This window comes from Musca vetustissima, unplaced genomic scaffold (assembly GCF_032173495.1).
Source record: "Musca vetustissima isolate MV318-11 ecotype Yass unplaced genomic scaffold, APGP_CSIRO_Mvet_v1 utg7804, whole genome shotgun sequence".
Lineage (NCBI taxonomy): Eukaryota > Metazoa > Arthropoda > Insecta > Diptera > Muscidae > Musca > Musca vetustissima.
In genome coordinates, this window is record NW_026887929.1 from 843524 (window position 1) to 871190 (window position 27667).

The window sequence follows — 27667 nt, forward strand, 5'->3', positions numbered from 1 at the left end:
TTTGTTTGGCTGTAATTACAAAATAAAAGAAAAATAAATAAAAAAATGCATCAACATGATTGAACGCAACACTGCAGCAACTAGAACAGAATAGATTGTAATGTGTTAAAAAGCAAAGCATTCAATGCCGCTGATTTGCCTAAATATGGTCATTTGACACACTTAAAGCCATTGACATTTGATTTTTTTGTTATAAAAGGAAAGATATAAATTTGTTTTTGGTATTGTTGTCATATTGTCTTTTTTATGAATGAATTAAAGCTGTTGATGGTTTTGGATTGTTTTTTGTTATTATGTATATATATGAATACAGGGATTGTGTGTAAGGTGAATGTGCACAAATAGCTTTGTTGTATTTTCCTTTACTTTCCACACAACAGGTGTTTTTCATTAAGCTATTTGCTTATTTAAATATTGTGCTAGGTCAGTAGCATGTTCATCAGAATAATGGGTGGGTGCGTAGAGTGGATTTGGAATTTCTGGAAAGAAATATATTGTAAATGATTGATTACATTTTTCAATTTGAAATGAATAACTTGCTTAACAGTAGATATTTCATTATTTTCCCACCAAAAATCTAGATTTTTTAAAGGGAAGTCATTCTGATGTGCTCCTCATCCTCATTTCAGCAATGATATTAAATCTAAGAATCTGGACTTTTTTTGGTTTATTTGATGACATTTCATTGATTAATCAAAATTGTGTCAATATTATTTGCTCTCTGCATGTGAAATAAAGTAATTTCCATAAAAATTATCTATTAAAAAAATAAAAAATGATTAAGAATTGTGCAACTCATTTAAACTGCTGTTTCCCGCGCCTTTTTTTAATCAGATGACTGTTTTTAACTGTCATAACTTTGTTTTCTCTCTACATGAGAGAACAAGTCTTTTCCGTTATAGACAAATTGTCTTAACTTCATGTACTCTCTGAATGCAAGGTAAGCATTGTCGTTGTGGTGATGAAAATTCAAAATATATTCTCTATTAATATAAGTACTTCAAATATTATAAGGATTTAAAATAATTATTCTAATTTAAGAATTGCACAGCACTGATATATTTGATTGTCTCCTTGTTGTCCAATCACCTGATTGGATAACTGTCATAACTTACTTTGGCTTGCTCTCTCTAAATAGTTGAGAGTGATACAGTCATTCCGTTTTAACGGCGTAAAGAAATAAAGGCATGACTTGGGCATGTCATTTATGAACGTAAGGGAAATTATTTTCCGTTATTATCGAGATGATGATGATTAAAATATTCTTATATTCTGAATTAATATAAACTACTCAAATAAATGTATAATTCATGCATAATTTCACAACACTATTCTATTTCTTTGTTCTTGTTCAATCACATGATATGTCAATTGTCACAACTCCATTTTGCTTGCTCTCTCTTTATATATGAGAGTGACACAGTGTCACTGAATGTGGTGTAAATTTATTTTTGTTAATAATTTCATTTATAATTATATTTCAAAACAATATTTTTTTCCATTAAAAATTTATTGAAACATATATAATAAAGGCTTTAAAAAAATTATGCTTATTTAAGAATTTCACAACACTGATCTATTTCTTTGTTCTTGTTCAATCACATGATTCCTCCAATTGTCATAACTTCTTTTGCTGCTTCATCTCTCTCTCTCCTCTAAAAAGGAGAGAGAGTGATACAGTCATTCCGTTGTAATGAAGGGAGAGAATAAATAAAGACAAGCCTTTGCGTTCATATTAGATTGACTCTGATCTTTGTCATTTAAATATATTTATATTGATAACAAAACCTATTAAGGCAATGCAATTATGCAGAGAAGAATATACGATTATGAATCAATTGAAATTATGGATTCAGATATACGCTATAACTGACATTTAACCACTAACGTTATATTTGTATTGTGGCTGAGAGAAAGCACATATTCTTTGAAGGTAAAGGGGATTTTTGGTTTCTCACATTAAGATGAAGGGGATTTTTTGTGTTTTATTATTGCGACTTCAATTAAAACAATCAAATAGAAATAATGAAAAGATTGAACCATTAAAAATAAGTACATAAAACAATAAATCAAATTAAATAGTAATAAAAAAATCTATATGTATTTTTGCAACACCCTGTGTTTTAGTCTATGACTAACGAAACGTCACGAAATAGCAACCAAAAAAAACAAAACAAAAACAGCAACAGACACATGTTATTATTTGCATACTGAACACTGTAGAAATCAAAATCAAGTGTAGGCAGCAGATGGGCCGGTTAGAAGTGTAAACAAAAATAAAAACAACAAAAACAGCAACAAGGTGCTAACAAGCAAAAGGTTAATGAACTAAATAATAAACGAAACTCGGTTTGACATGTAAAATTGAAATGAAAATTGCAAATTTTGAGAACGAAATCTTTAAATTCTAAACAAAATATTTTTTTGGCTCTAAAACACATTTAGCCTACTTGTAATTAAAAACAAATTTTCGTTTTATATACTGCATACGATGATGATATACGTTTAGACATTCATTTCTTTCAGACACTTGTTATGTGTGTTATTAATAAATGACCACCATCATAAATAATATGCTGATGGGACGTTCAGGGTGACAAGAAGCAGCAGGAGGAGTAGAACTGCAACGACAACAATAGGCATATGGACAAACAAGTGATTTTACGTTGTACTGGTCAACATCATCACCATTCACCACCACACCACCGTACAAACATACATACATTACACACTTCGTTTTCGTCTTTGTTTAATTTAGTAGAAGATTTTTTAGAATCATCACATAATAGTGGTATTGCATACAGACACTAAGGCACACACACACCCGCACATTCATACAATTTTCCACAAAGTGCATTCATCATTATTCACATAGTTATTTCAGGATAAATTCAGGTTAATACCCTGCTTTATGGACAAGGAAATTCCCAAAGGCTAAACACACACACACAGATGTATTTTTAATAAATTTTACACAATTTTTATAAACTTACGTTGTTTTTTATTAAATTAAACACAAATATGAAATAAAATTTCTTATATTTTCCTCCAGTTTCTGTTCCTTGAAGATTTTTGTTTCTTTCTTTTTGTGAACACACAGACGAGGCACAGAGAGAAGAGTAATGAACACTGCACTTGTCAACTTGAAGGAGAATTATTTGGCGTTTTAGAAAAATGCAAATTTTATTGAAATTGTAGCTTTGTTTACACCCATTTTTATCTTTAGTTTTCTAATTTGATTATTTTATCTCTAAATTTTGTATAATTTTATTATTATACCGTCTTTTTTCTAGTTGTTTATAATCTCTTGTTCCGAGTTTGTGACAGATTTGGTTGAGGGGTTTTTGTTGTGTGTATGAAAAGAAGAAGCATTCTCGCACTCACTGTGCATTGATAGCATGGATATGTTGCCTACACGAAATTGCAACGGCGTTACAGTACAAAGCTTGGATTAGTTGTTAACGGGCACAATGAAGACGTCATTATTTTGTGGAATTTTATAAAAACTAGTAGTTTTCACACAATTTAAATAAAAATACCTACTTTTTTAATTTGATATTATTATTAAATTATTATAGCCTTCAAAACTAGCAAAAAAATCCGTAAATATTTTGTTTTCTTTATGCAACGGCGTTATAATACAAAGCTTGGCTTAGTTGTTAACGGGCACAATGAAAACGTTGCAATTTGACGGATTTATATAAAAACCAGTAGTTTTCACTCTATTTAAATAAAAAACAGATAGTTTTTTAAATTGATTTATTATTATCAATTATTATTCTCCTAACTCTAGTAATAAATTCCGTAAATTTTTTTATTTTCTTTATATATTACAACTGCTTTACAATAAAAGGCTTGGCTTTGTTGTTAACGGGCACAATGAAAACGTCGTTAATTTGTGGATTTTTATAAAAACTAGTAGCTTTTACACAATGTAAATAAAAAACCACACATTTTTATCGATTTAATTTATTTAATAATATATAGTTATTATACTCTTAATTGCTAGCAAAAAAAAAATCCGTAAATAATTTCAATTTTCTTTAAAGTTACATTCTATTATTTTTGACTTAAATATAAATAAAACTAGAATTCAGTTTTTTGTTTTTGGTTATGCTTACAAAAAAAGGTAAACCTCTTAAAAAAGTGAATATTTTTGTGGTAAAATCGTGCATGTGGGCATTTTGAAAAGAACACCAGCAATACATAATTATTCATTTGACCCAATATATCTCCTTGAGATATCTATCAAATGCAACTCTGAAATAAATAAATAATTATGTCTTGTTGTTTATGTTCTTTATTTGTTGTTGTATAGATAGATGGAAATTGTGTCCTTTATTCGTCAAGATCATGAATCATATACATGGGATTCGCTGAGTCACAATCTTCGAAAACAATATCATCATTTTTAGAGGTCCAGCGTACACTGCGAACATCACTAAATCTAGATATTGTTGTGGTTTTTGTTGTCGGTTTTTTTTGTGGAGTTGAAAAGAAAGAGAAAGAAGATAAATAATGAGATATGTAGGGATATTCGTTACTGTGATGTTGTTTTTCTTGTTGGTCAATTTTTGGCCGGATTCTAACAAAAACCAAAATTCAAAGCAAAAATGTTTTGTTTTTAATAACGAGAGAACCTGTTTGCGGGTGGTGGCGGTGGTGGTGGAGCCGATCGTGGCGGTGTTCTTCGAGCTCTGAAAAGAGAGGGGGCATAATTAATGACAGAATTTTAAGATTGTTTAATTTTCCAAGACTTACGCTTCTACGGCTTGTCTGGTGGCAGTACTATATGTATTATCATCATCGATTTCGAAATCTTCAGTATCTCGACGTCTCCTGCAAATGAAATAATAAAAATATTTCTATTATTATCATAATATGTCTATTTTTTATTAAAACTTCTAACAAAAAGACTACAGTGACTTAATCAGCTGGTATTCAGTTCTTCTTCTTTGATCAGGTGAGATGAAATTCTAAATGAAGGGTTTTATTAAAGAAGGTTTGATGTAATTATATCACTTCTTTACGGTAAACTTGTATACATTAAATTTGTATTAATAAATCAAGTCATTTATGCTGTCAATTGTTTGTAATAAATGCCAAATACTCATTCTTACAATAATTAACAAAAAAGAGTTCTTTAGTGAAAATATTAATTAATATTGTCATTTAAAATAAAATATATATTTTTATGTGTGTCTATAAATGTATTTACATACAAATCTATATCGTAATAATAGGTATAATGTAAACGTACTCAAAAGAAATTGTAAGGTTATGTTTATTTTAAACTTACTTTAGATATAAACTATCATTCATTTTATTATCCTTTATTAAATCTCATTAAAAAAACATCATTACTAAAACACATTCGATGTAAACATAATATAAGTTGAATAAAATACAACTCTGTAACCTATTCCCTTAAATGTCATTCACATTCGGCGTTTAATTACCCGTTTTGCGAAAATGCATCATTTATTTGACATATAATCAATGAAATTGACAATCTAAATGACGTGTTTTATTAAAAAACATTTGATGTAAACCTAGTATAAGTTCTATAAAATACAACCCTGTAAAATATTCCCTTAAAATTTTATTCACACTGTTGGCTAAATTTCTGATTTTCCAAAAATCTAAAAATTTCTTGATATATAATCAATGAAATTGACAATCTAAATGCCGTATTCTATTAAAACTGATTTGATGTAAACATATCCTATATAATCTCTTGTTTAATATTATTAAATTGAAATATTAAAAAATAAATTACTTACAATCCTTGCCGGCCAGCAGCAGCTTGACTGCGATTTTTCACGATATTTGCCACGGCCCTTGTGGTCAACGAGACTCGAGATTTCAGTCGCGGTGGCGTACGTGGCATCGGCTGTGCCGGTTGTACATCGGGTCGGACCGAAAGAACCGGTGTCATAGATCTCTGTGAACGCATATCACCACGGCGGGGTTCACTGCGACCTCGAGTGTCTTGTGGCGAACGCCAATTATTATCTTCATCGTCTAAATTAAATTCTTCAGTACCTCGACGGCGCCTAATAATAATAATTTATTTAGGATTCAATGCGAAATTTTTTAAATAGAGAAATTCTTGGGAGAACTGTGGAAAATTTGAACTTGAGAGAGGGAGAAAACTATAGATACAAAATCGATTCAATATGTCCATGATCTATTAATAAGGTAACCCATCAAGCTAAAGTCAGCTGTTTTATTTTTCTCAAGTCTAATGTCAAAAATGTTGACTTTGAAGGCTCTAGTTTAATGTCAAAATTTGGAGGATGTTTTCATGTTCATAATGGAACTCTATTCACAATTATGAATTTTGACAGCAAACTTGACAAGCAGCTGATATGCGGCTGATCTTTCTGGAGGACCTCAAGGTAGACCAGCTGCATATCAGCTGATCCTCAAGTTTGTTGTCAAAATCCATTATTGTGAATAGACTTCCATTATGAAAACGTAAACATGGTCCAAATTTTTGGCATTAAACTACAGCCATTAAACAACTGTCTTTCGCTTACTTGGAGACCTTATTAATAGGCCTTGATTGAGTCATTAAATACGCTATGTTTACATCAAATGTGTTATGGCTTGATATGTCATTTATTTGACAAAACTTAGAGAGCATTTAGACTACCAAATTCATTCGATTTAGAATGTCAATTCCATAGCAAATACGTCAAGTGAATACTAAAAAAACATATGGGACTTCATAGAGGAGGATCGTAGTGGGTTTTAATTGTCAATTCCATTACATATATGTCAAATAAATCTTCACAATGTAGGTTAACCCGTCAGAAGCTTCTAATGTACATGCCGTTTAATTTGACAAAAATTCTATTGGATTTTGACATTGTAGATCGAATGGGTTCCGTAAATCTAAAATCAGTTTTACAATTTTTATTTGCACAGGAAAATGTATATTGCTTCTATTCCATTCCATTGAAATGTATTAGAAAAAATTAAAAAATTACTTGAAGGTTCTGGAACAATATATTTTTACATAAAAATTAGTTTGATGTAGATGTAGCATAAGTAAATGACAATTTAAATTATTCAATTTATTTTACAACACCTTTAATGTAAACATAGCACAAGAGAAACAGCTGATCGCTCCTTGGTGTAATTATAGCACAAGAAGAACAGCTGATTGTCACTTTGAACTGTCAAAAAACTTAGTAATTTAAAAAATACAAAACTTTTGACAAGTTAATGGGATTTAAAACAAAAACAGAATAACAACAGGTTCTCAAACATTTCCAACAAAGGGTATTGAGTACTAAGAGAAGAGTGAGTGTCAGGAGAGCATTATATCAAAAACTGTAAATAGGAAAAAGAGATTAATTAGTCACAAAAGGGGGAATTTTGAACACAACACATACAACAAGCCATACATTACAATTAAAAATCCACCCACACAGCCACGTTTTGGTTCTCTCATTATATATTGGAACAGTAAGATAATTTTGGTTTTTGGGAAATTAATTTAATTAAAAATAAGAAAAATCATATCACATAAACTCACATTACAGGTTTAGACGTTTGCTGTGACTGGGCCCGTTGTTGTGGCCTACTGCTACTAGCCATGCCTCTGGGCTGGCTACGTTCACGTTCATATGGGGCCATATCGTCGTTATCCATATTAAATTCTTCGGTACCCTGTCTTCGTCTGAGGTTTTTATAATAAAATTAAAAAAACGGACCACATAAGGAAACATAGAAGCAAAGCGTAAAAAATTTGCTACTTTCTTTACTCTAGCCTTTACTCATTTTCTTGAAAATATTCCAAAAAAACTTACAAGACAGGTACTGATTTGGCACTTTTTGGTGGTGGTACAGGACGTTGTTGCCTACTATTGCTGGGTGCACGTGATTGATTACGTTGCTGGGTAGATGAGCCGTCCGGCCCATCATCATCTAAATTAAATTCTTCAGTACCTTGTCTTCGTCTAAAATATTCGGTGAGGTTTTTTTTCGAAATAAAAATATTGCGGGATGGAGATTATAATTAAAAAAAAATATTTTTAAATAATTTACCACTAGCACTTCTACATTTTTTTTCGGAATTAAAAAAAACTTACAAGACCGGTACTGATTTGGCGCTGGTTGGAGGTGGTGCCCTTGGTTGTAGTCGACTACTGCTAGGTTCTCTAGATTGATTACGTTGCTGGGAATATGTACCCGTATTATCATCATCTAAATTAAATTCTTCAGTACCCTGTCTTCGCCTTATAGTTTTGCAAAAAGGGTAAACATTTAACAAAAATAATAATTAACATAAAACGCTGGAAGGCTTAAGGCGTGGGGACCTATACAAAGATTTCAGGCAAGCTTCTTTAAGTTGAATTGTATTAAATACCAGTTTATAAAGGAATGGCAGAGTCAAATTTGAAATTGGGCGCCATTATCCTTTTGTTTTTCTTTACATTTTACAAAACCACATAAAGAAGCATGCCTGGACTCCTTGTATGTGTCTCCCCCATTTGTGCATCTACTTCATGGACTGGCAATACATTTTCCGAATAAACAGTTTTTCCGAAACTTACAAGACTGGTATGAATTTGCTTGGGGCTTGTATACGTGGCTGTTGTTGTCTACTACTGCTGGGTGCCCTAGGTTGGCTACGTTCACGTGAATATGTGCCCGTATCTTCATCGTTTAAATTAAATTCTTCGGTGCCTTGTCTTCGTCTAATATATATTTAACATGCATACATATAACAACACATTTAATAATATTTAGAAAATAGATAATACACAAACAAATTAAACAAATGAAAAAAAAAACAAAAAAATCTCAACACGTAAAATTAAATAAAAAGAAAAATATTGGTAACGGGTACATATATACTGCCCTTTTTAGCGTGACAAACTGCCCAATCATGATTAGTTTACAGGTTCACTTTCTAGTACAGGATGAGACACAGCTGAATGATTATCCGGTGTTTTTATATAGGTATTTTACCATATGAGGTCTACAGTTAAACGACGAAAAGTGATCGGCTTTAATGATATCGAGACGACATATTTTGCCGAGTTTTAATACCGGTCGATCCTACAAATTGGTCTTAATATCATGGTTGAAGGACAAAAATTTGATTTCATCAAGCATATAGATTTTATCCCAACTAGAGCAAAAATGGACTTCAACTATAATAGATTGTTGAAGATGCATGGCGGGCAAACGCTCGAAGTAAAGCTATTGATATATCGACAGATTATACGACCGGTAATTGCCAATGCCTTTCCAGTTTGGTTTGATATCCCATGTCATAAGATGAAGCGGCTTAGGAAGTGGAAGTGAAGGGCAACTGGTTATTATGTAGGCTTCAATGCACTAACATTTTGTCAGAACCGAACAATGACACGACTGATATTCTTGAGTGGGAGTGACGGATTTTATTCCGAATAGAGCAAAAAAAGGACTTCAGCTATCATAAATGCGTGACGGCAAACTCTCAAAGTAAAGCTATTGAAATATCGACAGATTATCCGACCGAAAATTGCCTTGGCTATTCAGTTTGGTTTGACATCTCATGAACGATGGAACGGAATGGGAAGTGGAAGCGAAGGGTAACTGGCCTGAGTGATCTAACATTTAGTTAAGACGGAACTATCAGACGGCATTTATATGGGGAAGGCAACCGAATTGTCAGAGTCCTGGTTTCAAGTGCATTGGAATTCCTTAGTATTCTTGTGTGATGGACTGAAAAATAGGGCGGTGGAGAATGCTCTTCGTTTAGATATCGGACTCAGAAGATGCCGGTACCAAACAAACAGCTTATGACATACGATGTGCTGTAAAAGCTATTATGGAACTATCAGATGGCAGACGAATAGAGTCATTCATGAAAAGGAAGGGTCCTGGTCTCAGCTGCACTGGAATTCTTGAGTAGGAGTGACGGACTTCAAAATAAAACTGTGGAGGATGATATTCGTTTAAATATCGACGTTGAAGTATTCAAAAGATGCCGGTATCAAAACTCCAGGTTTACTTTCGTTGCTTATGATACACGATTTGCTGTAAACGAATTTACTGAACTATCAGACCGCAGTGATGGATTGCAAAATAGGGCGTTGGAGAAAGCTTCCAAGTGGATTCCTTTTACGATGCGATATAGACATGGAAAGACACAGAAGATGCTGGTACCTGCTTTTATGCACCTTTGTAGCTTTTGACAGACAGATTTGCTCTAAAATGCGGGATTATTGATGATAACATAGATGACTATATTGATACGAATATAGTCATATATGTTAGGGCAGAAGGCGACAGAATTGAAAGGATTCTGGTTTCAGCTACACTGGAATTCTTGAGTTGGAGTGGCGGAATGCAAAATTGTACGTTGTAGTGTTGGTGTAAAATGTATTACGGAACTATCAGACTGCACTTCAATAGAGCATTTTTGATAAGACATTACATCCCACATATCATGATAGAGCAGTATTGAAGGGACGACAATCTATCTACAACATAAAAAAAACAAAAATACAGTTCCATAAAAATACCAATACCAACAGAACATCAATTTATTGAACACCAAAAATATCCAAACAATTTTTATAAACTATTATTAATAGGGTATAACAGGGCCTCAAATTTTTGTATTATTTACTTACAAGGCAGGCTTGAATTTCGGACCTTGTGAACGTTCCTGCTGCTGCTGTCGACTTGGTGCTCTCGGTTCTCGACTTCTTTCGCGGCCATATGAGGCCGGCTGGCCTTCATCGTCCAAATTGAATTCTTCGGTACCTTGGCGGCGCCTGGGGAAATTTAAAGGAATATTAATTCTTAAAGCGCCTTTAGAATATGCCTTTTAAATCGATTCGATTTGTAAATCGATGAGCTAATGCCTGATTTACACCGAACATTTGTTAGAAGTGCTAGCCGATCTAAGAAGCAAAATACGGTTGGGAAATATTGGACTGCTGTAGATGTGAGAATAGACCCAATAGGAATTGTTGGAGATTTTTGTAAACAATTTTGAAGGAACAATTAACAATTCGCATTGCAGAATTAGACAATTTCCTTCATGAAGCGGTTCGATCGTTTTGGTTCTTCATTAAAAGCAACTTGGTCATTTAGTTCCACAGTTCCTATTAGTGCAATCTTTCTTTCACGTAATGAACTATAAGATCTAGGCGAACGATTGGATCAAAAGAAACTAAAGAACCGCAACTAGTACCGATCGTTCCTTTTGCGGAATGGTTCATTTGAACTAGTTCGTTTCAGAACAACGCACACAGATTTCCTAAATGCCTTACTACTTACATGGGTGGTTTGGCACGTGGCTGTTCCCGTTCATATGAACTGCGATCACGGGATGGGGCACGTATCGGGCCAGATGAACGCCAATTATCTTCCTGTTCTGGTTCAGGGCGTCTACTGTAATGAAAATGAATTATTAAAATCTCAAGGAATTTGAAGTTCCCTAAAAAACTTACGGTTGACTACGACTGCGTACAGGGGTTTGCTGACCCACCGCATCAATGTCATCTATGTCTAGAGTTTCTTCGGTGGCTGTTCGACGCCTGATATGGAAATAATTATTAATATTTTGAAAGAATCAAACCTTGGGTAATTTTTTTTACTTACAATGGTGCCGGTTTCCTTCGACCACTACTTGTGCTACGTTCCCGCGACGTACTCGAATCACGTTCCCGCCTTCGGCCACGTTCAGCGCCACCACGCATGCGTATCTGTTTCAGCGTGGTCAATTTACGCTGCAGCGTAATCAGATTTAAACCCACGGGCGTGGCAACGGACCACAGTAGCAATGTCAAAAAGGGGAAGAACCACAGGGCATTGATGAAATCGATCATATTTCGGCAAAGAAATATACGATTTGCATCAAAGATATCAAAGAAGGGACGACACTTGGCCGTGGTATCACCCAATTGTGAAGACATTGTGGCCTTGTCGCTGGCCAAATAGGTTTTCAGTCTGAAAGAGCGCGAGAAAATAAATCAAGTCCAATTTGAATTATTTTCTTTGTTTACCTTTCGGTATAGATTCGTGTCTGATTGTCACATATCTCGCCGGCCGTCTTCTCCAGGTATTCCTGTATGTTGCGCAAATGATTCAGTGTCTGATTGACCTGTTTAGCCCAGGGGTCCCTTTGCAATTCCAATGCTGTCAAATGATAAAGTATTTCATTTTGCAACTGCTCCAGTGGCTGCAGTATGGACGATTGCAAACGTTTCGAACGACTGCCAAGTGTTGTCATACGTGAGGATGTTGCCACGTCTTGTATCTGCAGATAATAAATGGTAACAAGTTTGTACAAGTTTTTAATCGAAAAAAGAAAATACACAATAGCAAATAGAAGAAGAGAATAACTGAAATTAAAAACAAAAAATTCTAACACTTATGCATGTGTGGACCCAATAGAAGAAGGGGTTTTAAAAACAAGTTGAGTACTGATTTTTTTGTTCCTGGCCAGCTGTCACACTTCGGGCTGGCTAGTCTGAACACAAAAAGAATCACATTGTTTCATTTGCAACTAATGTCTGGCTCTTGGCTGCCCAACCCATCAACCCTCCAACCAATTAGTTTACTATTTTCGATGAGTTCATATGAGTCTCCCAGAGATTGGAATGATGATTGTAAGTTGTTGCTCTTGCTGTTGTAGTTTTGTTTTGCAAGCCATTCAATTGCATTCCAGATACTGGAGTCGCATTACACCTCTCCGGGTTGCCGAGAGACAGATGGAACCCAAACACAACAGCAAAAAAATAGGTAATAACTAGTGTAACCCTTCATAGATGTGGAGTGTTAGAGGTTAGGAGGAGAAGGCTACATTGTCCAACAACACCACATGGGAATTAAATTGTTTATGCCGTAAATATTGTCGTATAGAGAGCTTTGTTATCTCAAATGCGTTTTGGCCTATACGGAAATGGTTGAGGTTGCTTCGGTTTCGATTTACCTGGGTAACCAGGTCAATTACATGAAATCTATGTGGACATTGTGAATGTTCCATGTAGCTGGAATAATGTTGTCATTCTTAATGTCTTCTTAGAAAGTATGAAAATATTGAACAGGAGGAATATAAGCTGAGGAGGGGTCGGCTGAGCCGGCCAACACAAGGAAATCATAATCCCAAAAGCAATGCAGACTGATCCTGTTGAATATTTTTAGCTTGGCAAACACATATATTTTAGGTTAATTAGAGAACCCTACATTGATAAGTTACAATATAAGCATGGTTACTTGAATAAAAGAAAATACCGAAAACACAAGGAAATCTTAATAAAAGAAACCATTTTCCAGTGTATATCTGTAAACTTGCTTTTATATTAAGATTTTATGCACACTGTATCGTCCGTGTGTTTGATTTATTGGTGGTCAGCATTGTTTGTCGATGGAGAGAAGTTAAATTCCAACAGATACTGATCGGAATATTCATAATTAACAGCATCTGACCACCTTTGACACATATATTTTATGTCACATTATTCATCGCACCATTAGCTCGAATTTCTTTCTGGGAATTTTAAAGTTCTTTTTTGTGGTCTTCCATGTACCTTCTGTTGCTCCTTATTAACACTGGCGACCATTTACCCGCCTAAATCATCACGTCCATGCTTAGCTGATTGACGAGATATTTTCCGAAGAAGCTTAACCTTCAGAAGTTTCTTTAGCTTCGTCTTCCAAGGTTTTCAATTTTTACTATTGCAATTGCCATGTTTGAGTTAGATTAGATTACCAAACTCTTCATGGGTTCTTCTACTATCTCGGCAAGGTCTACTTTCATTGAACTACTCCTTCTGCATCCATCTGAACACACTCTTTTTCATCGCAACCTCAACTCGACCTGTATATATAGTCTCCTATTTATCCTTTGATGCTCCTTACTAACCATTTGCCTGGCCAACTCATCACGCTTGGTCTCAGCTCCTCGGAAGAATCAAAACTTTTGGATAGTAGCCTTTCTTAAACATTCAAGAATTGCTGTAAGCGGTTTCCCTTCAGATGTCACCAAATTGGACTTGAGTTTATTAACTGAGGTTTTTTTCATTTCATGGATATGAGTTCATGTACCTGTTTTTTTTCAGATCACGACATTTATGCTCAGTCTCTTCATACTTTACTCTTATATCCCGTTGTAACTGATTGTTTATTGACTGCAACATTTCTTTAAGACAAATATTTTTCAGGTTACGTCCTAGCTCCATTTTTCACTTGACATCTACAGGAAAATTAAGAGTAAATTATATTCAGTCGCTTACTGATGAGATGCCTTCAATTTGCACCTGAGGTGCCTTCAATTCGAACTGGTCAACTGGCAAATTTCTTTGGGGCAAACATTGAAGTCTTCAGCTACCTTCAGGGTACAATCAAGCTTCATATACCATGCTTCTAGTTCCGCCATATCATGCCTATAGCTTAAGCATCGTTTCAATTATTTATTTTCATATATCTTCAATCGCCATTCGCTCTCGAAAAACTCGTTTGGGTGCAGTAGCAAGTCTGAGACATCTTTGGTACGTTCTGTGATCTAGACAGAAGCAGCAAATATGCATTTCTTTAGCTTTGATTTTCCTTGCAGGTGGTGCTATGGATAAGAAAGTTCTTCATTCTATCTTGTTTTCTACTGCATTTTAATCCCTTATCAAACTTCGTCAGTAGAGGCCACTTTACCCAGACGTCCTCCTCGATATATTGACTGCATAGCATTATCCCTTCTGTTTGTAGATCTCACATATGTAGTTTCTTTTGTAAATTGTGACTGGGTTGTAAATTCTGACTTCAACATTTGGTCCTTCGAGCTGGATATCTCAATTTTACACTTGGTCCTTCGAGCCGAATAATAATAAAATCTGGTACTTCGAAGAAAAAACCACATAACTTCCTTGACGTTGTTCGCTCAACGGGCATGGATTTTTGAATACAAGAGAATGTCTTGCTGTGGGATCTCCTGTGTAAGGTGGAGATAATTAGTTAAAAACTGATCTATTTTTGTATCCGTCCACTTAAGATAAGATTTTTTCTATTGATGTTTTGAGAACAACAAAGTTTTTTGTAGGTCCTCATCACAGTTCGCATTGTTGGAGCTGGGGAATTTCGTTCATGAAGCGGTTCGATTCAGTTCTCCCATAAAATGAAACTAGGTCATTTGGTTCCATAGTTCATATTAGTTCAATCGTTCGTTGGTTCACGTTAGTGAACATGGATTTTATTACAATAAAGAAGGCGAATGTCTTGCTGCGGGTCTCTTGTGTAAGTTTGAGATAATTTAGTTAAACAGGGATCTATTTTTTGTGTTCAGTCCACTTAAGATTTTTGTTTTGCCACATGTGGTATGTTTGCATTTAATTAATTTTCTCCACAATTTGTGGGAGGTTTTTGAGAACCTCATTTTTCGGAGGTCCAAATCATCGGTTCGATCGTTTTCAGTTCTCACATCAAAAGGAACTAGGTTCCTTTAGTTCCAAATTCAGTTTAATCGTTCGTTGGTTAACGTTAGTGAACAGGGATTTTATTACAATAAAGAAGGCGAATGTCTTGCTGCGAGTCTCTTCTGTAAGTTGGAGATAATTTAGTTACACACGGATCCATTTTTGTATACAGTTCATTTTAGATACGTTTTTTTTTCTATTGTCACATGTGATATGTTCGGGTTCAACTTTTTCCACTGTTTGTAGGTGATTTTTGCAAAAAAAAAAAAACATTTTTTCGGAGGTCCAAATCACTGTTCACATTATTGTAGTCGGGAAACTTCGTTCATGAAGCGGTTCGATCGTTGTCAGTTTTCTCACCTAAAGCAACTAGGTCATTTGGCTCCTTTTAGTTCAATCGTTCGTTGGTTCACGTCAGTGAAAATGGATTTTATTACAATAAAGAAAGTGAATGTCTTGCTTCGAGTCTCTTGTGTAAGGTGGAGATAATTTAGTTAAATACGGATATAAAAAATCCACGACCGATTGTTCTTTGAAAATTATTTTTTATTGGTTATCAAATCAAAATTTTTAAATTCTGATATTTAATAATTTCCAAACCTCCGTTAAACCCCCTTCGTATTTTGGAGTATTCCATTTTCTATTCGATATAATGAATCCTCATCAATTATCTTTACAATTTATTTTACCATACAACAGAGTACCTTCCCTCTCCATTCCGCCCATTTACTCACCTGCAATGCCACCCGCTGCATTTGATCTATGAATGTCGCCAAATCTTTTTCCGGTGTTGGTGATCCAATGCTGGTACGATATGTGGTCAAATTAAATGACGATGTCTGCAGCATACTCTCCAGGATACTTTGTATCGTCTGTGTCAGTGACAGCAGGGTGCGCTCCGATACATCTATTGAATCGATGGCTTGCGTGACTTTGGGGAATTGTTTCAAATTGGAAATTGCCGTTGTATTAACGAATGCATCCAATTGGAAGACATTGTACGATGCTTCGTTTTTTTCACAACCTCTGAGGGAGAGGAGATGTGAAGAAGAATTGTATGTGTGTGTGTGAACGAGAGCAATTGAAACCCGAATGAATGCCATGAAATTCAATAAGACACACACAGATACAGAGAGACAAAGTAACAAATCATAGAAGATGATGATGGAACATTTATGTCAGAATTTGTGTTTTTGTTGTTGTTGCAATGGCATTTAGTCATCAAGTTGACCATGTTGTTGTTGTAATTTTTTTGGTAGTTAGAAAAAAAATATTTTTTTGGAATCATTAGTGGTATTGAAGAGGTGGAGACAGTTATCGGGGGTCTGGAAAGGGTATATCATAGCATTACCACGAAAAAAGGGTGTTCGTTTTCCATTTCAGGGGGTTGGGGGTGAACAGAAGATAACATCTGGCCAAAGGACATATGTCCCTGGTGTTTGTTCAAGGTGACATTGTTTCCAATTTTAATTATTTTCTCAATTTGTCATTACAAGGTATTCAGAGGTTAAATTGAAAGGAGTTTCGACATCGGTATATTCAATAGCTGAATAATGCTTAGCAGAGCAATGTGAAAAGGTGGGTTGGAAGAGGGGCCACATTCAGATAAGGTAATTTCGAAAGGGGGTTCATTGTATGGTTATCTCTTTTATTGTGCCAATTCATTTGCAAAAAATAAGGAAACACGTACAGTATCTTGGCTAATTGGTTGGTATTCGTAACTCTAATGGTACGGGGGGAGAATATAAAACCTTTTAACAACCAAAAGAAGAAAAGGGTGGAGTAATGGGAAATAAATTTAAATTTAAAGAATGGATACAAAATTAAAAAAAATTGGAGTAAAAGCTCCATAGTTTCTATACCGAAAATTTAGAGCCAAAGCTCCATAGTTTCTATATAGAAAATTTGGAGCCAAAGCTCCATAGTTTCTATATAGAAAATTTGGAGCCAAAGCTCCATAGTTTCTATATAGAAAATTTGGAGCCAAACATTTCCTATATAGAAAATTTAAAGCTCCATAGTTCCTTTTTAGAAAATTTGGAGCCAAAGCTCCATAGTTTCTATATAGAAAATTTGAAGCCAAAGCTCCATAGTTTCTATATAGAAAATTTGGTGCCAAAGCTCCATAGTTTCTATATAGAAAATTTGGAGCCAAAGCTCCATAGTTCCTATATAGAAAATTTAAAGCTCCATAGTTCCTTTTTAGAAAATTTGGAGCCAAAGCTCCATAGTTTCTACATAGAAAATTTGGAGCCAAAGCTCCATAGTTTCTACATAGAAAATTTGGAGCCAAAGCTCCATAGTTTCTATACCGAAAATTTAGAGCCATTTGGAGCCAAAGCTCCATAATTTCTATATAGAAAATTTGGAGCCAAAGCTCCATAGTTTCTATATAGAAAATTTGGAGCCAAAGCTCCATAGTTTCTATATAGAAAATTTGGAGCCAAAGCTCCATAGTTTCTATATAGAAAATTTGGAGCCAAAGCTCCATAGTTTCTATATAGAAAATTTGGAGCCAAAGCTCCATAGTTTCTATATAGAAAATTTGGAGCCAAAGCTCCATAGTTTCTATATAGAAAATTTGGAGCCAAAGCTCCATAGTTTCTATATGAAAATTTGATCTCAAAGCTTCATAATTTCTATATAGAAAAAAGCTCGGAAGTCTTGGCTCTAAATTTATTTTCACAGGCGAAAATTCTGGGTGATATATTCCGATTTATTTTAAAAATTTTTTAAAGCTTAGCTGTTTTTCTGGCATTTCCACTCAAGCTTTTTGGGCTTTCTAGCTTACTTGTCAATCCAACTACTTTACAACAACAATCTAAAACCACCTACCTTATTGCCGATGATAAACTAACATTAACAATTGGTCGATTCACCCCATCCGGACGCAATAGCTCACCAATAATGCCCACCTCCGGTTCATGTTCATAAACATAACCGGGCTTATCGAATAACTTACCCAGCATATCATAGGCATTGTTGCTGTTCATGTTATTGATGTTGTTGCTATTACTGTTGTAGTCATACGGGATCATCATCATATTGCCTGTTGTATCCATGCGATTGACAACACTGACACCTGCATCATACAACGGTTTACACAAAAACACTTCGGCATTACCACCGATGGCCAGCGACAGCACTCCATAGATGGTTAGACCAATACAGCTGAGGCAGATGATAACAACCGCTATGAAAAGTAAAACGCCGGCTTTAACATTGGATTCGCATAGAAAACAACAGTAGGCCATCAGCATAAATATGAGTATCCAAACAACGGCCATGGCTGCCACCCATCCAGTGGTCCAATAGACATTTGACCAATCTTGCAGTTTTTCATATTGTGGCTTGACGGAATCCCAGACACCTTCCAGCCGACCGAGTAGAACATTTATGGTTGAGGTTAACATTTGAGCATTTGTTGTGGTACGATGGCGTATCGTTTCCAATTGTTGCAAGGTGTCTGTGGAGAGAGAAAGAGAGAAAATTGAAATGAATTATGGAGTGGTTTGAGGTTAAAAAAGGGAATAATGAATTGAAGAGTGTATTAAATCGATATTATTTTCGAAAGCGATTTAGTGGATTTAGCCCATCAATCATCTACATATGTATTCCCTAAGAACTACAAATATTTTAAGATTTACAAAATCATTCTGAAACCTAGATGACATTTCATATTCTTACTCAAATATACCACATCTAGTAATGAAGACACTCTCTATTCTCTTTTATTGGAGATTTAATAAATCGACCTGAAGCCTAGATGACATTCCATAATCTAACTCAAACATGCCTCATGTGACACTGAAGAAATCCTGTCTTTACTTTTATTGGAGTAACATTCTACAAAAGGAAGGACTTTTGCGATAACCCCTCTGAGATCTCCACGTTTTTAATAGAGGTAAGCATATCAAGATATTTTAGCACTTCTAACTTCACCTCCTAAGTATAAGAACATCAGTATGAGAAGAGGAACATCAGTTTAAGTACAGAAGTACAGTCTCAGTTAACTTACTAAAAGAAATTAAATACTCATATTTGAATATACCTTTCACTCTCAATAGCTTACGATAATTGTCATTAGGGAAATGTTTTCTAACAGATAATAAATCAGCACTTCTACAGTAGCTCTCGAAAGTATGTTTATAAATTATATCGATTGTATGCGATAATGAGATATATACTTCTTTATTCCGAGGATATATCGTTACCTTCCCCGGCATTGTTCGAAAATTTCTATTAAAAGAGCAATGGTTTTGGCTCCTAGCATTGTCTTGTTCAAAGTAAACATTGTCCAGATAAATCCAACTCCGGTCTAACTAAGGTCCACTGACCAAAATATAACACCTTGAGAATGCAGCGACTATCAAATATAACTCTTGGATTTTCTTGGATTTCTCTCATTCAGCAAGGGCACGAAGTTGTTATTGATCCAAGGCTTTATGCAAAATACGGTTTGTGGAATGCCCAATCCCAAAAAATGATGTATAATGTATGCGATAATGAAATATATACTTCTTTTATTCGGAGGAATTATCGTTGTATTCCCAGGTAGTTCGGAAATTTTTCACATAGAAGATTTCTCCTTGGAGTGATACGTAGCATTGTCTTTGTTAAATGTAAGTATTGTCAGGCCATAGCGCAATCCATTCATTTGAAAAGGTAAGCCTAGTGACCAAAATGTTACATCTGGAGGATGGATAGACTTATCAGTAATAAGTCTTGGGGCTTTCGAACCGCAGATGTGTCATTTCTAATCATTTGACAAGAGCCCTACGTAGTTAAGGATTGGTCAGCTTGTGTTTTGGTGTTATCTGAGCTTTTTAAGCTTTCACACTCAAGGCATTATGAAAAATAAAATTTGTGAAATGTCCAATCCCAAAAAAATGGCGAAGAATGTACGCGATAATGAAATATTGTAATATATTTGTGGGCGTTGATTCGTTTTGCCGGTCTCTTTTCAAGTGACGCGATACATTATATACTCTATCTCATATACATCGATTATTTCAATACATGGTTGTATTTTATCGCATTTCGTTATCGATATGCGTTTGTCATTATTCTACTACATCTCGGCCAACTTGACCGGGGCGGTCACATTTTTTATATTTTTGTGTCCTAGAGGTAGATCCCACACTTTTAAATATGGCCGTATGATTTATTAGTAATCAGCATTGGAATTCCCTCCTCAAATTTTTGTAAATGTATTAAAATAATCTACGTTTTTTACTTACAATTCCGTTCATAGGCCGTATCCATTTTAACTTGTTGCGGAAAATTACTGAATATCGAACGTGACATTCCAACTTCAGATGTTAAATTCTTGACCGTAGCACCAAATTCTATTTCACCCAGGTAGCGCATGCGAAATATCGTTTGATCCTCTTGTAACTGAAACGAGTAATAAAGAACGATATTAATTTTGTAAATAAATATGGAATTTATTGATCTGACATTGTAATCAAAAAGTAGAAGATTCTTATAGGTTCTGCAAAAGATCATCGAATTACACTTCTAATGCCATTATAAAATGTTTATTGTGAATAATTCGTTGATTTTTATTATTGTGATTGATAATAAGGAATACAACACTGACTTGACACATTTAAGATGACTAACCAAGATCTATAAATAAGGTCAAACAGGAAGCGAAAGTCAGCTGTGAGCTTTTCCAAAGTCTAAGATCAAAAAATTTGGACTTTGTTTACGTTTTCATAATGCATGTCAATTCACAATAATGAATTTTGACAGCCAACTTGCAAATTGCACTTTATTTGCATTTTCGTAAAATGGAGACAATTCACAATAATGCATTTTGACAGTAAATGTGAGAAGCAGCTGATCTTTCTGGATGACCTTTTTCATAGGCCTTAGTTATTTTTTTTTTTCAAATGTCAAATGGTAATGGAATGTCAGAGTCGTAATAGGGTTTTGACGCCGTTATTGCGAATTGACTTCCATTATGAAAACGTAAATAAAGTTTAAATTTTTGACATTCGACTTGAGAAAAAACAGCTGACTTTCGCTAGCTGGGTGACCTTATTAATAGATCTTAGGAGTACCTATTTTTTGTGCCACGAAGCATACCAAAATTCTTTAATGTCACCCAAGAGTCGAAAATCAGCTGTGAAATGTTTAAAAAAATATTGCTTCAATAAATAATGACATCTTCTAATAAAAATAATTATATGTGTCACTCTTCAAATTGTTTGTATAAAAATAATCCAATCATATCTTATATTTTCTATCATTTTATTTTCTGTTTATTTATCGTATTTTCTTACCGTTTTGAGTGCATCAATAATACCATTCTCTTCGAAACTTCGTATACGCAGCGTATCGCATAATGGTCGGTCACGATATGTACATTGACGTTGCAGCACAGACAATTGTATTTGTAGTTCTTCCATGCGGGCCGATGCCTCTTGGGATATTTTTAGTGCTCGGCCAACGGTCTCTTGTAACATTAGGACACGATAGATAAGTTCGGCATTTGCTGTAGAGAAGAAAAAGGGTAAAAATAATAATAATAATGTGACAGGATATTGAGTTTTAAAATAGAAACGATTATAAGGACGACAGCAGAAATAAAAAAAGGAATATGCCTTCCTAAAGGGAAAACTCATGCGAGGATTCAGACCTGCCCTATTAAGTTGCCTTTGTATAAAATATCAATTTATAAAGGAATAACAGAGTCAAACTTTATTTTGGATGCCGTTCTCATCTATTCTTTTGCAATAAAAAAAGCCAACTTAAATGTGAAGCCTGAAGTCCTTAACAAACTTTTAAATATCAGGACACAATATAGTGTTAGATATAAATATGAAACTAATTAGAGAGTGTCGTCTAAAATTAGGCTAAGTTATATTAGTTTAAGTAGTTCTTAAGTAAAAATGTTTTGGAATTAAATCAGAATTGAAATAACAATCGAAATGTGAGGTTAGGGTTTTCAGCATTTGGTCCTTCGAGGCTGATTTCATAAACTAAGGTTATGTTTACATCATTATCATTTAGTTAGTTAAAACGTAGTACGTATATTGAATGCCACGAGATAATAGTAAACAGAATTGAAAATGACATTTCAAAAATTTATGAGGTTAAATGCTCCGAGATAATAGTGAACAGAAATGACATTCTAAAATTGTTGACAAGTTGTAATGAGAAAGACAATATAAATGATTTGTTTTATTAAATGATAATGTAAACAACTTCTCATAAAAACCTGTCAAACCTGTTAGAATTTTTTTTAATTTATTTTACCATTATCTCGTACCATTTAACCTCTGCACTACTGTTTAACTAAGCCCGCATATTTTTTCTTTTATAACCTAACCTTCCTGGCACAGCCATGGCATAATAAATAATGTTCGAATAAGTATATCGTCGTTATATTATTTTGAAGGTTATGTGCGAGAGAAAATGTTTGCAGGTTATTTTCTCTTTCTGAATCTGTTTTGTTCGATAAGTGGGTCAAATAATTTGTTGTAATTGTTTTTGTTTTTGTATTGGAAACAAATGTTATTTGGAAAACATGGATAATAATTGCTATACGATACGTTAGCTCTTTTCAATGTTATGTAGGTTTTGTTAAATGATAATTTATGGCGGTTTTACTAAAGCACCGGAACAGTGGTGTGGACTTTAAAAAATAAATAAATAAACAATTGCGAAAAAATGTTATAGACCCTAAATAAAACAGTTCTATTTCAATTTTTATTTTGTAGATTACATTTTCATTCAATTCACAATAGATGATTTTGGTACAAAACTTAAGAAACAGCTGATCTTTGCTTAATAAATAAATGACACAATAAGTAGGTACTCCATTTAGCGCAGCTGACTAACCGATTAACTGTCAAAGTGCATAGTTTTCACTTGACAAGGTCTATTAATAAGGTCATCCAGGGAGACCAGCTGCATATCAGCTGCTTCTCAAGTTTGCTGTCAAAATTCATTATTGTGAATTGACTGTCGTTATAAAAACGTAAAAAAAGTCAAAATTTTTAACATTAGACTTGAGAATTAACAGCTGACTTTCGCTAGTTGGGTTACCTTATTCGTAGATCTTGCTGCTTGAATTCGATGTGCAATGTTGCCAACCATGAGAAATATTACTAGATAAATTTGACAGATGGTCGCATAAAAAACAGATGTTTTGACGTAACAAAACACATCACCTTCTTATTGTGAATAATAAATTTGCCTCTTATTATTGTGATTGGTAGTTACGAATACAACACTGATTTGTCACATATAAGATGACTAACCAAGATCTATTTATAAGGTTAACTAGCATCTTGGTTTTAACCATGGCACAATGAATAGGTAGTCCATTTAGCGCAGCTGATGTTTCGATTAACTGTCAAACTGGCTAATTTTTGCATGAATTCGATGTGCAGTGTTGCCAACCATTTGAAATATTACAAGGAAAAATTTGACAGATAATCGAGACAAAAACAAAGATTTTTGTATTGATACATCACCTTATTGTTGCATCATGCTTTCTACTCAAATTCGGCGTGCAATGTTGCCAACCATGAGAAATATTCAAATTTGACAGATCATAAAAAAATGTTTTTGTTTTGTCATCATATATTGCATCATAAATATTGTGTGTGTTTCTTATTTAACCAGGGATCTTCTTTAACTATACAGTCCACTTATTATATGGGTCTCTTGTGTAAAGGATAGAATATCCGATAAAATAAAAAAACTGTACCCGGAGGTGGTACATGAGCTCTTCACCTATAAAAGTCTATGGAAGACCTCTTTTAAACTTGAAGATATAGCGCAGATATTTTTAGTACTTAATGACATACAAATAAACGGAACTTTGTCTAATTGGTGTCACTAGTTCGATAACATCATTGCTGTGAATGCCTTGCTGTGGGTCTCTTGTGTAAAGGATAGACTATCCGATCAAATAAAAATGGGCTGAAAAAATGATTTTCTTTGACAATGAAAGGGAAAGCTGGCAAACGGCGATTGATGGCGATAAGCCTGTGGAAGTCATTTTGTGATGTTGGCAATAGAGGGTGGTTGGACTTAGGAATTATCGGCTGAGAAATGAAAACCTTTCAAATTTATAAACAATTTGCATAAATAGAATGGAATATAGATTCTGAAGCAGAGTATACAATGTAAATGCCTTGCTGTGGTTGTCTTGTGTAGAAGATAGAATATCTTATCGAATAAAAAAGGCCAGAGAAGATTGACTTTACTCGACATCGAAAACATAAACAGGGAAAAGGTAACTGGTTGACCACTAATATGAAGCCTGAAGAGATAGAGGCGATGGAAACATTTAGTGGTGGCGATAAGAGAGGCCAGGATGAACGCTGGTGCTAAATCTTAGGAACTGTCGGCTTAGAAATGACAACCTGGAGCCAGGTTTGCAAATGCTATCCTGAAGACAGCTGATAATGTCAAGAACCAGCTTTCAGAACCCTACAAAAAACAAATTAGGACTTTGAAAGGATCTTCGGAATTCATTAAATCTGTTAAATATCCGTCCTTTACCTTCTGACCAATGTTCTTTGTACGTAAAATAATTTTTACGGCATGAAAATAAAAAGTTTTCTTTTTTTCGTTACTTACCCAAGCTTAAGGTTGCCAACGAATCATAGGCCAACTCAATGCCAGTATGTGCTGAAATTTCCGCTTGAATTGGTTCACCGAGTAAGACATCCACATCTAACAACGATAACAAAAAAGGATATAAAACCGAAAAAATACCAATAAATGAATAATGGCAAGAAAACATGTTTAAAGTGTAATATAACATAAGAAGAAGAAGAACGAAAACATGGTCATAAGGAAAATTTATGGGCCATATGAAGATGATGGTGATGGCCAAGACATGCAATGGGAAAATGGCTATAAACGAAATGCACTGCTAACCTTCCAAATCTTTGACAACTTTTTCCACCGAAACATGAAAGCCATTATCAAGTTTATGTTTGATTTGTAGATGGGTGTCCTTCAGGAATACCTCCATGTCATGGACGGTGGATTTGATCATTTCGGGTGTCATTTCAACGGTGCTGGCCAAACGGCTGTTGGCATAAAATATGCACAAGTCGCTTAAGCTGGAAAAGGGGGAAAAACAAAAAGAAATTTGATGAGAGAATGCGAGAGAACGAGAAAATTGGATCAACAGGATGCAGTTTTTTATGACCCCATTTATATCCCGTTGTTTGCGGTTGTTAAACTTACCTTAACAATATGAAAACTATCCACAATGTGGTTAGTGAGGCACTTTTACGACACATTAAACTATCCTCCAAGGATTCGTTCATGCGGGCAGCATTGCGGGCAAATTCTTCATCTTCGCCCGGCTGGCGACTGCAACAGCACCAACAGCAGGTGGCCAATATGGGTACCACAGCCAAAATCATAAATATGCTCATCAACGCAATGAAACCCGATTCAACTTTGATGGCCTAAGGGACAAACAAATTCAATTATCAATATTCCCAAAAGTTTCTTTATACTTACATTCAGCCCAAATTCAAATAGCGTGAGATTTGAATGTAATAATTGGCGGACTTGTCCTGTATTTGAAGAAGAAATTTCTCATCATTATATTGTAAATTCGTAGTTGAGAATTCCGCCAAACTCACCTAATGGCAATTCACTGGGTGTTATCACACCCATAAACTGACTTACAAGGGTAAATAACATCGAACCACTACTGATATCCATACCCGGTATGGTATAGGAATAATATGTCCCTGTGGTTGTTGTTGCTGCGGGCAGTGTTTCATTGTCAGCCATTTTGTTTCACAAAAAAGTTCTGCAATTCAAAGAGAATAGAGATTTTAATTAAAACGGTTCTTTGGGGCGTATACATAGTGACAGTACGTATACGCAGAAGGCTACAATTTTCAAAATAAGTGTATTTTAGGTACCTAAATAACCGTACATGTGCTCTGTGAGAATTGAAAAGTATGGTGTGGCGCAGATTAGGCTAAGTTAGATTAGTTTAAGTAGTTACAGTAAAATTTTACAAAATAAAATCAGAATTGAAATCGCTATCAAACCAGCAGAATTATTCCCTCCAATCCTCATGAATCCTTTCAAAAGAGAAACTACACCCCGAACTTTTAGTGAGCACTTCGACTACAAGAGTCTTTGGAATCTCTATAAAGCTCTATTGCAGAAAGGAAATATTTTAAGTGACGAATGATTTACAAATAATCGGAATTTCGTCTAACTGGTATTATTTTGGCTACAATATTTTTGTTCACGTATAGTAATGTCTCGTTGAGGATTTCTTGTGTAAAGGATAAAATATCCGATCAAATGGAAAAAGCTGTACCCTGAGATGGTATATGAATTCTTCACCTGTAAAAGTTTATAGAATACATCTTCCGATCTCTAAGATGTAACGTAAATAATTTAAATGGATAATGGTATACTAAAGTTTAAATATCTTGTAGTGGGTCTCTTGTGTAGAGGAAAGACTATCCGTTCGAATCAAAAAGGGCTGACAAGGATGACTTTCTTCACTATTGAAAGGATGAACCTGTATATTGTGTGTGAAGGATAGAATAAAAAAAAAACAAACAAACTGAACCCTGAGAAAGGACATGAGCTTTTTCTAGTAAATGTCTATAGAAAACTTCTTCCGAACTCTTAGAACTCATAGAATAAAATCTTTACTGTCAATACCAAATTGTTTGAAATGCAACGTATACGTGCTGACAACTATCATACGCCCAATGGGCAAGTGAGAATATTCGAATAAATCGTTGTATGAATTGAATATTTTGTCTAATATTTCTCTATGCTATCCGTTCTAACAATTTTATTGAGAAAATCTAATAAAAATTCTATATTTTGATGCCATATTTTCCTTTTCAAAGTTCTGCGTATACGTGCTGACAACACTCATACGCCCAATGAGAATATTTTTTAAGGACCATTGCAATTTTTTTCGAATTACTATTTTTACTAAAAATTGCCCAAGATAATTTTTTTATATCAAACGTATTGAGGAAATCTCCAATTTTGATTTCACAGATTCTTTCACCGTCGTATAAAGAAAATACTATATTTTGATGTCATATTATGATTTTAAAATTCGGCGTATACGTGTTGACAACACTCATACGTCCAATGGGATAGCAGAATATTTTTGTAATGACTATTGGAACTATTTTCAAGTTACTATTTATACTAAGTTTTCCCCAGATCAAATGTATTGGACATTTAAAAAATATTTTCACAAGGATCCA

The 27667-nt window shown here is 34.4% G+C and overlaps 1 protein-coding gene and 1 long non-coding RNA gene across 2 annotated transcripts; both read right to left on the reverse strand.

Annotated features, from left to right (window-relative positions):
• Positions 1–4320: 4320 nt before the first annotated feature.
• On the reverse strand, positions 4321–26204 carry LOC133335720 (prominin-1-A). Its single transcript, XM_061544020.1, has 22 exons — positions 26051–26204; positions 25926–25981; positions 25644–25870; positions 25329–25516; positions 25026–25121; positions 21713–21924; positions 20663–20819; positions 18258–18888; positions 16157–16448; positions 12021–12274; positions 11617–11964; positions 11466–11552; positions 11293–11406; positions 10641–10784; positions 8568–8711; positions 8103–8249; positions 7821–7970; positions 7547–7690; positions 5784–6056; positions 4762–4839; positions 4641–4697; positions 4321–4447 (listed from the first exon to the last, which is right to left on the reverse strand). The coding sequence occupies exons 1-22, from the start codon at positions 26202–26204 to the stop codon at positions 4339–4341; spliced, it is 4062 nt and encodes a 1353-aa protein (XP_061400004.1). The 3' UTR covers positions 4321–4338.
• On the reverse strand, positions 10737–11497 carry LOC133335735 (uncharacterized). The gene is made up of 3 exons (XR_009754531.1): positions 11466–11497; positions 11293–11406; positions 10737–10784 (listed from the first exon to the last, which is right to left on the reverse strand). It is a non-coding gene; the product is annotated as an uncharacterized LOC133335735 (long non-coding RNA).
• Positions 26205–27667: the final 1463 nt, after the last annotated feature.

What these genes read in the sequence shown, in the direction of transcription:
- LOC133335720 (XM_061544020.1), bottom strand. Translation starts at nt 26,204, where the DNA reads ATGGCTGACAATGAAACACTGCCCGCAGCAACAACAACCACAGGGACA. An exon ending in TATTTGAATTTGGGCTGAAT is followed by an intron (nt 25,871 to 25,925) that starts GTAAGTATAAAG and finishes TTTGTCCCTTAG; the next exon opens with GCCATCAAAGTTGAATCGGG. An exon ending in AGCAAATTCATACCAGTCTT is followed by an intron (nt 8,250 to 8,567) that starts GTAAGTTTCGGA and finishes CAAAACTATAAG; the next exon opens with GCGAAGACAGGGTACTGAAG.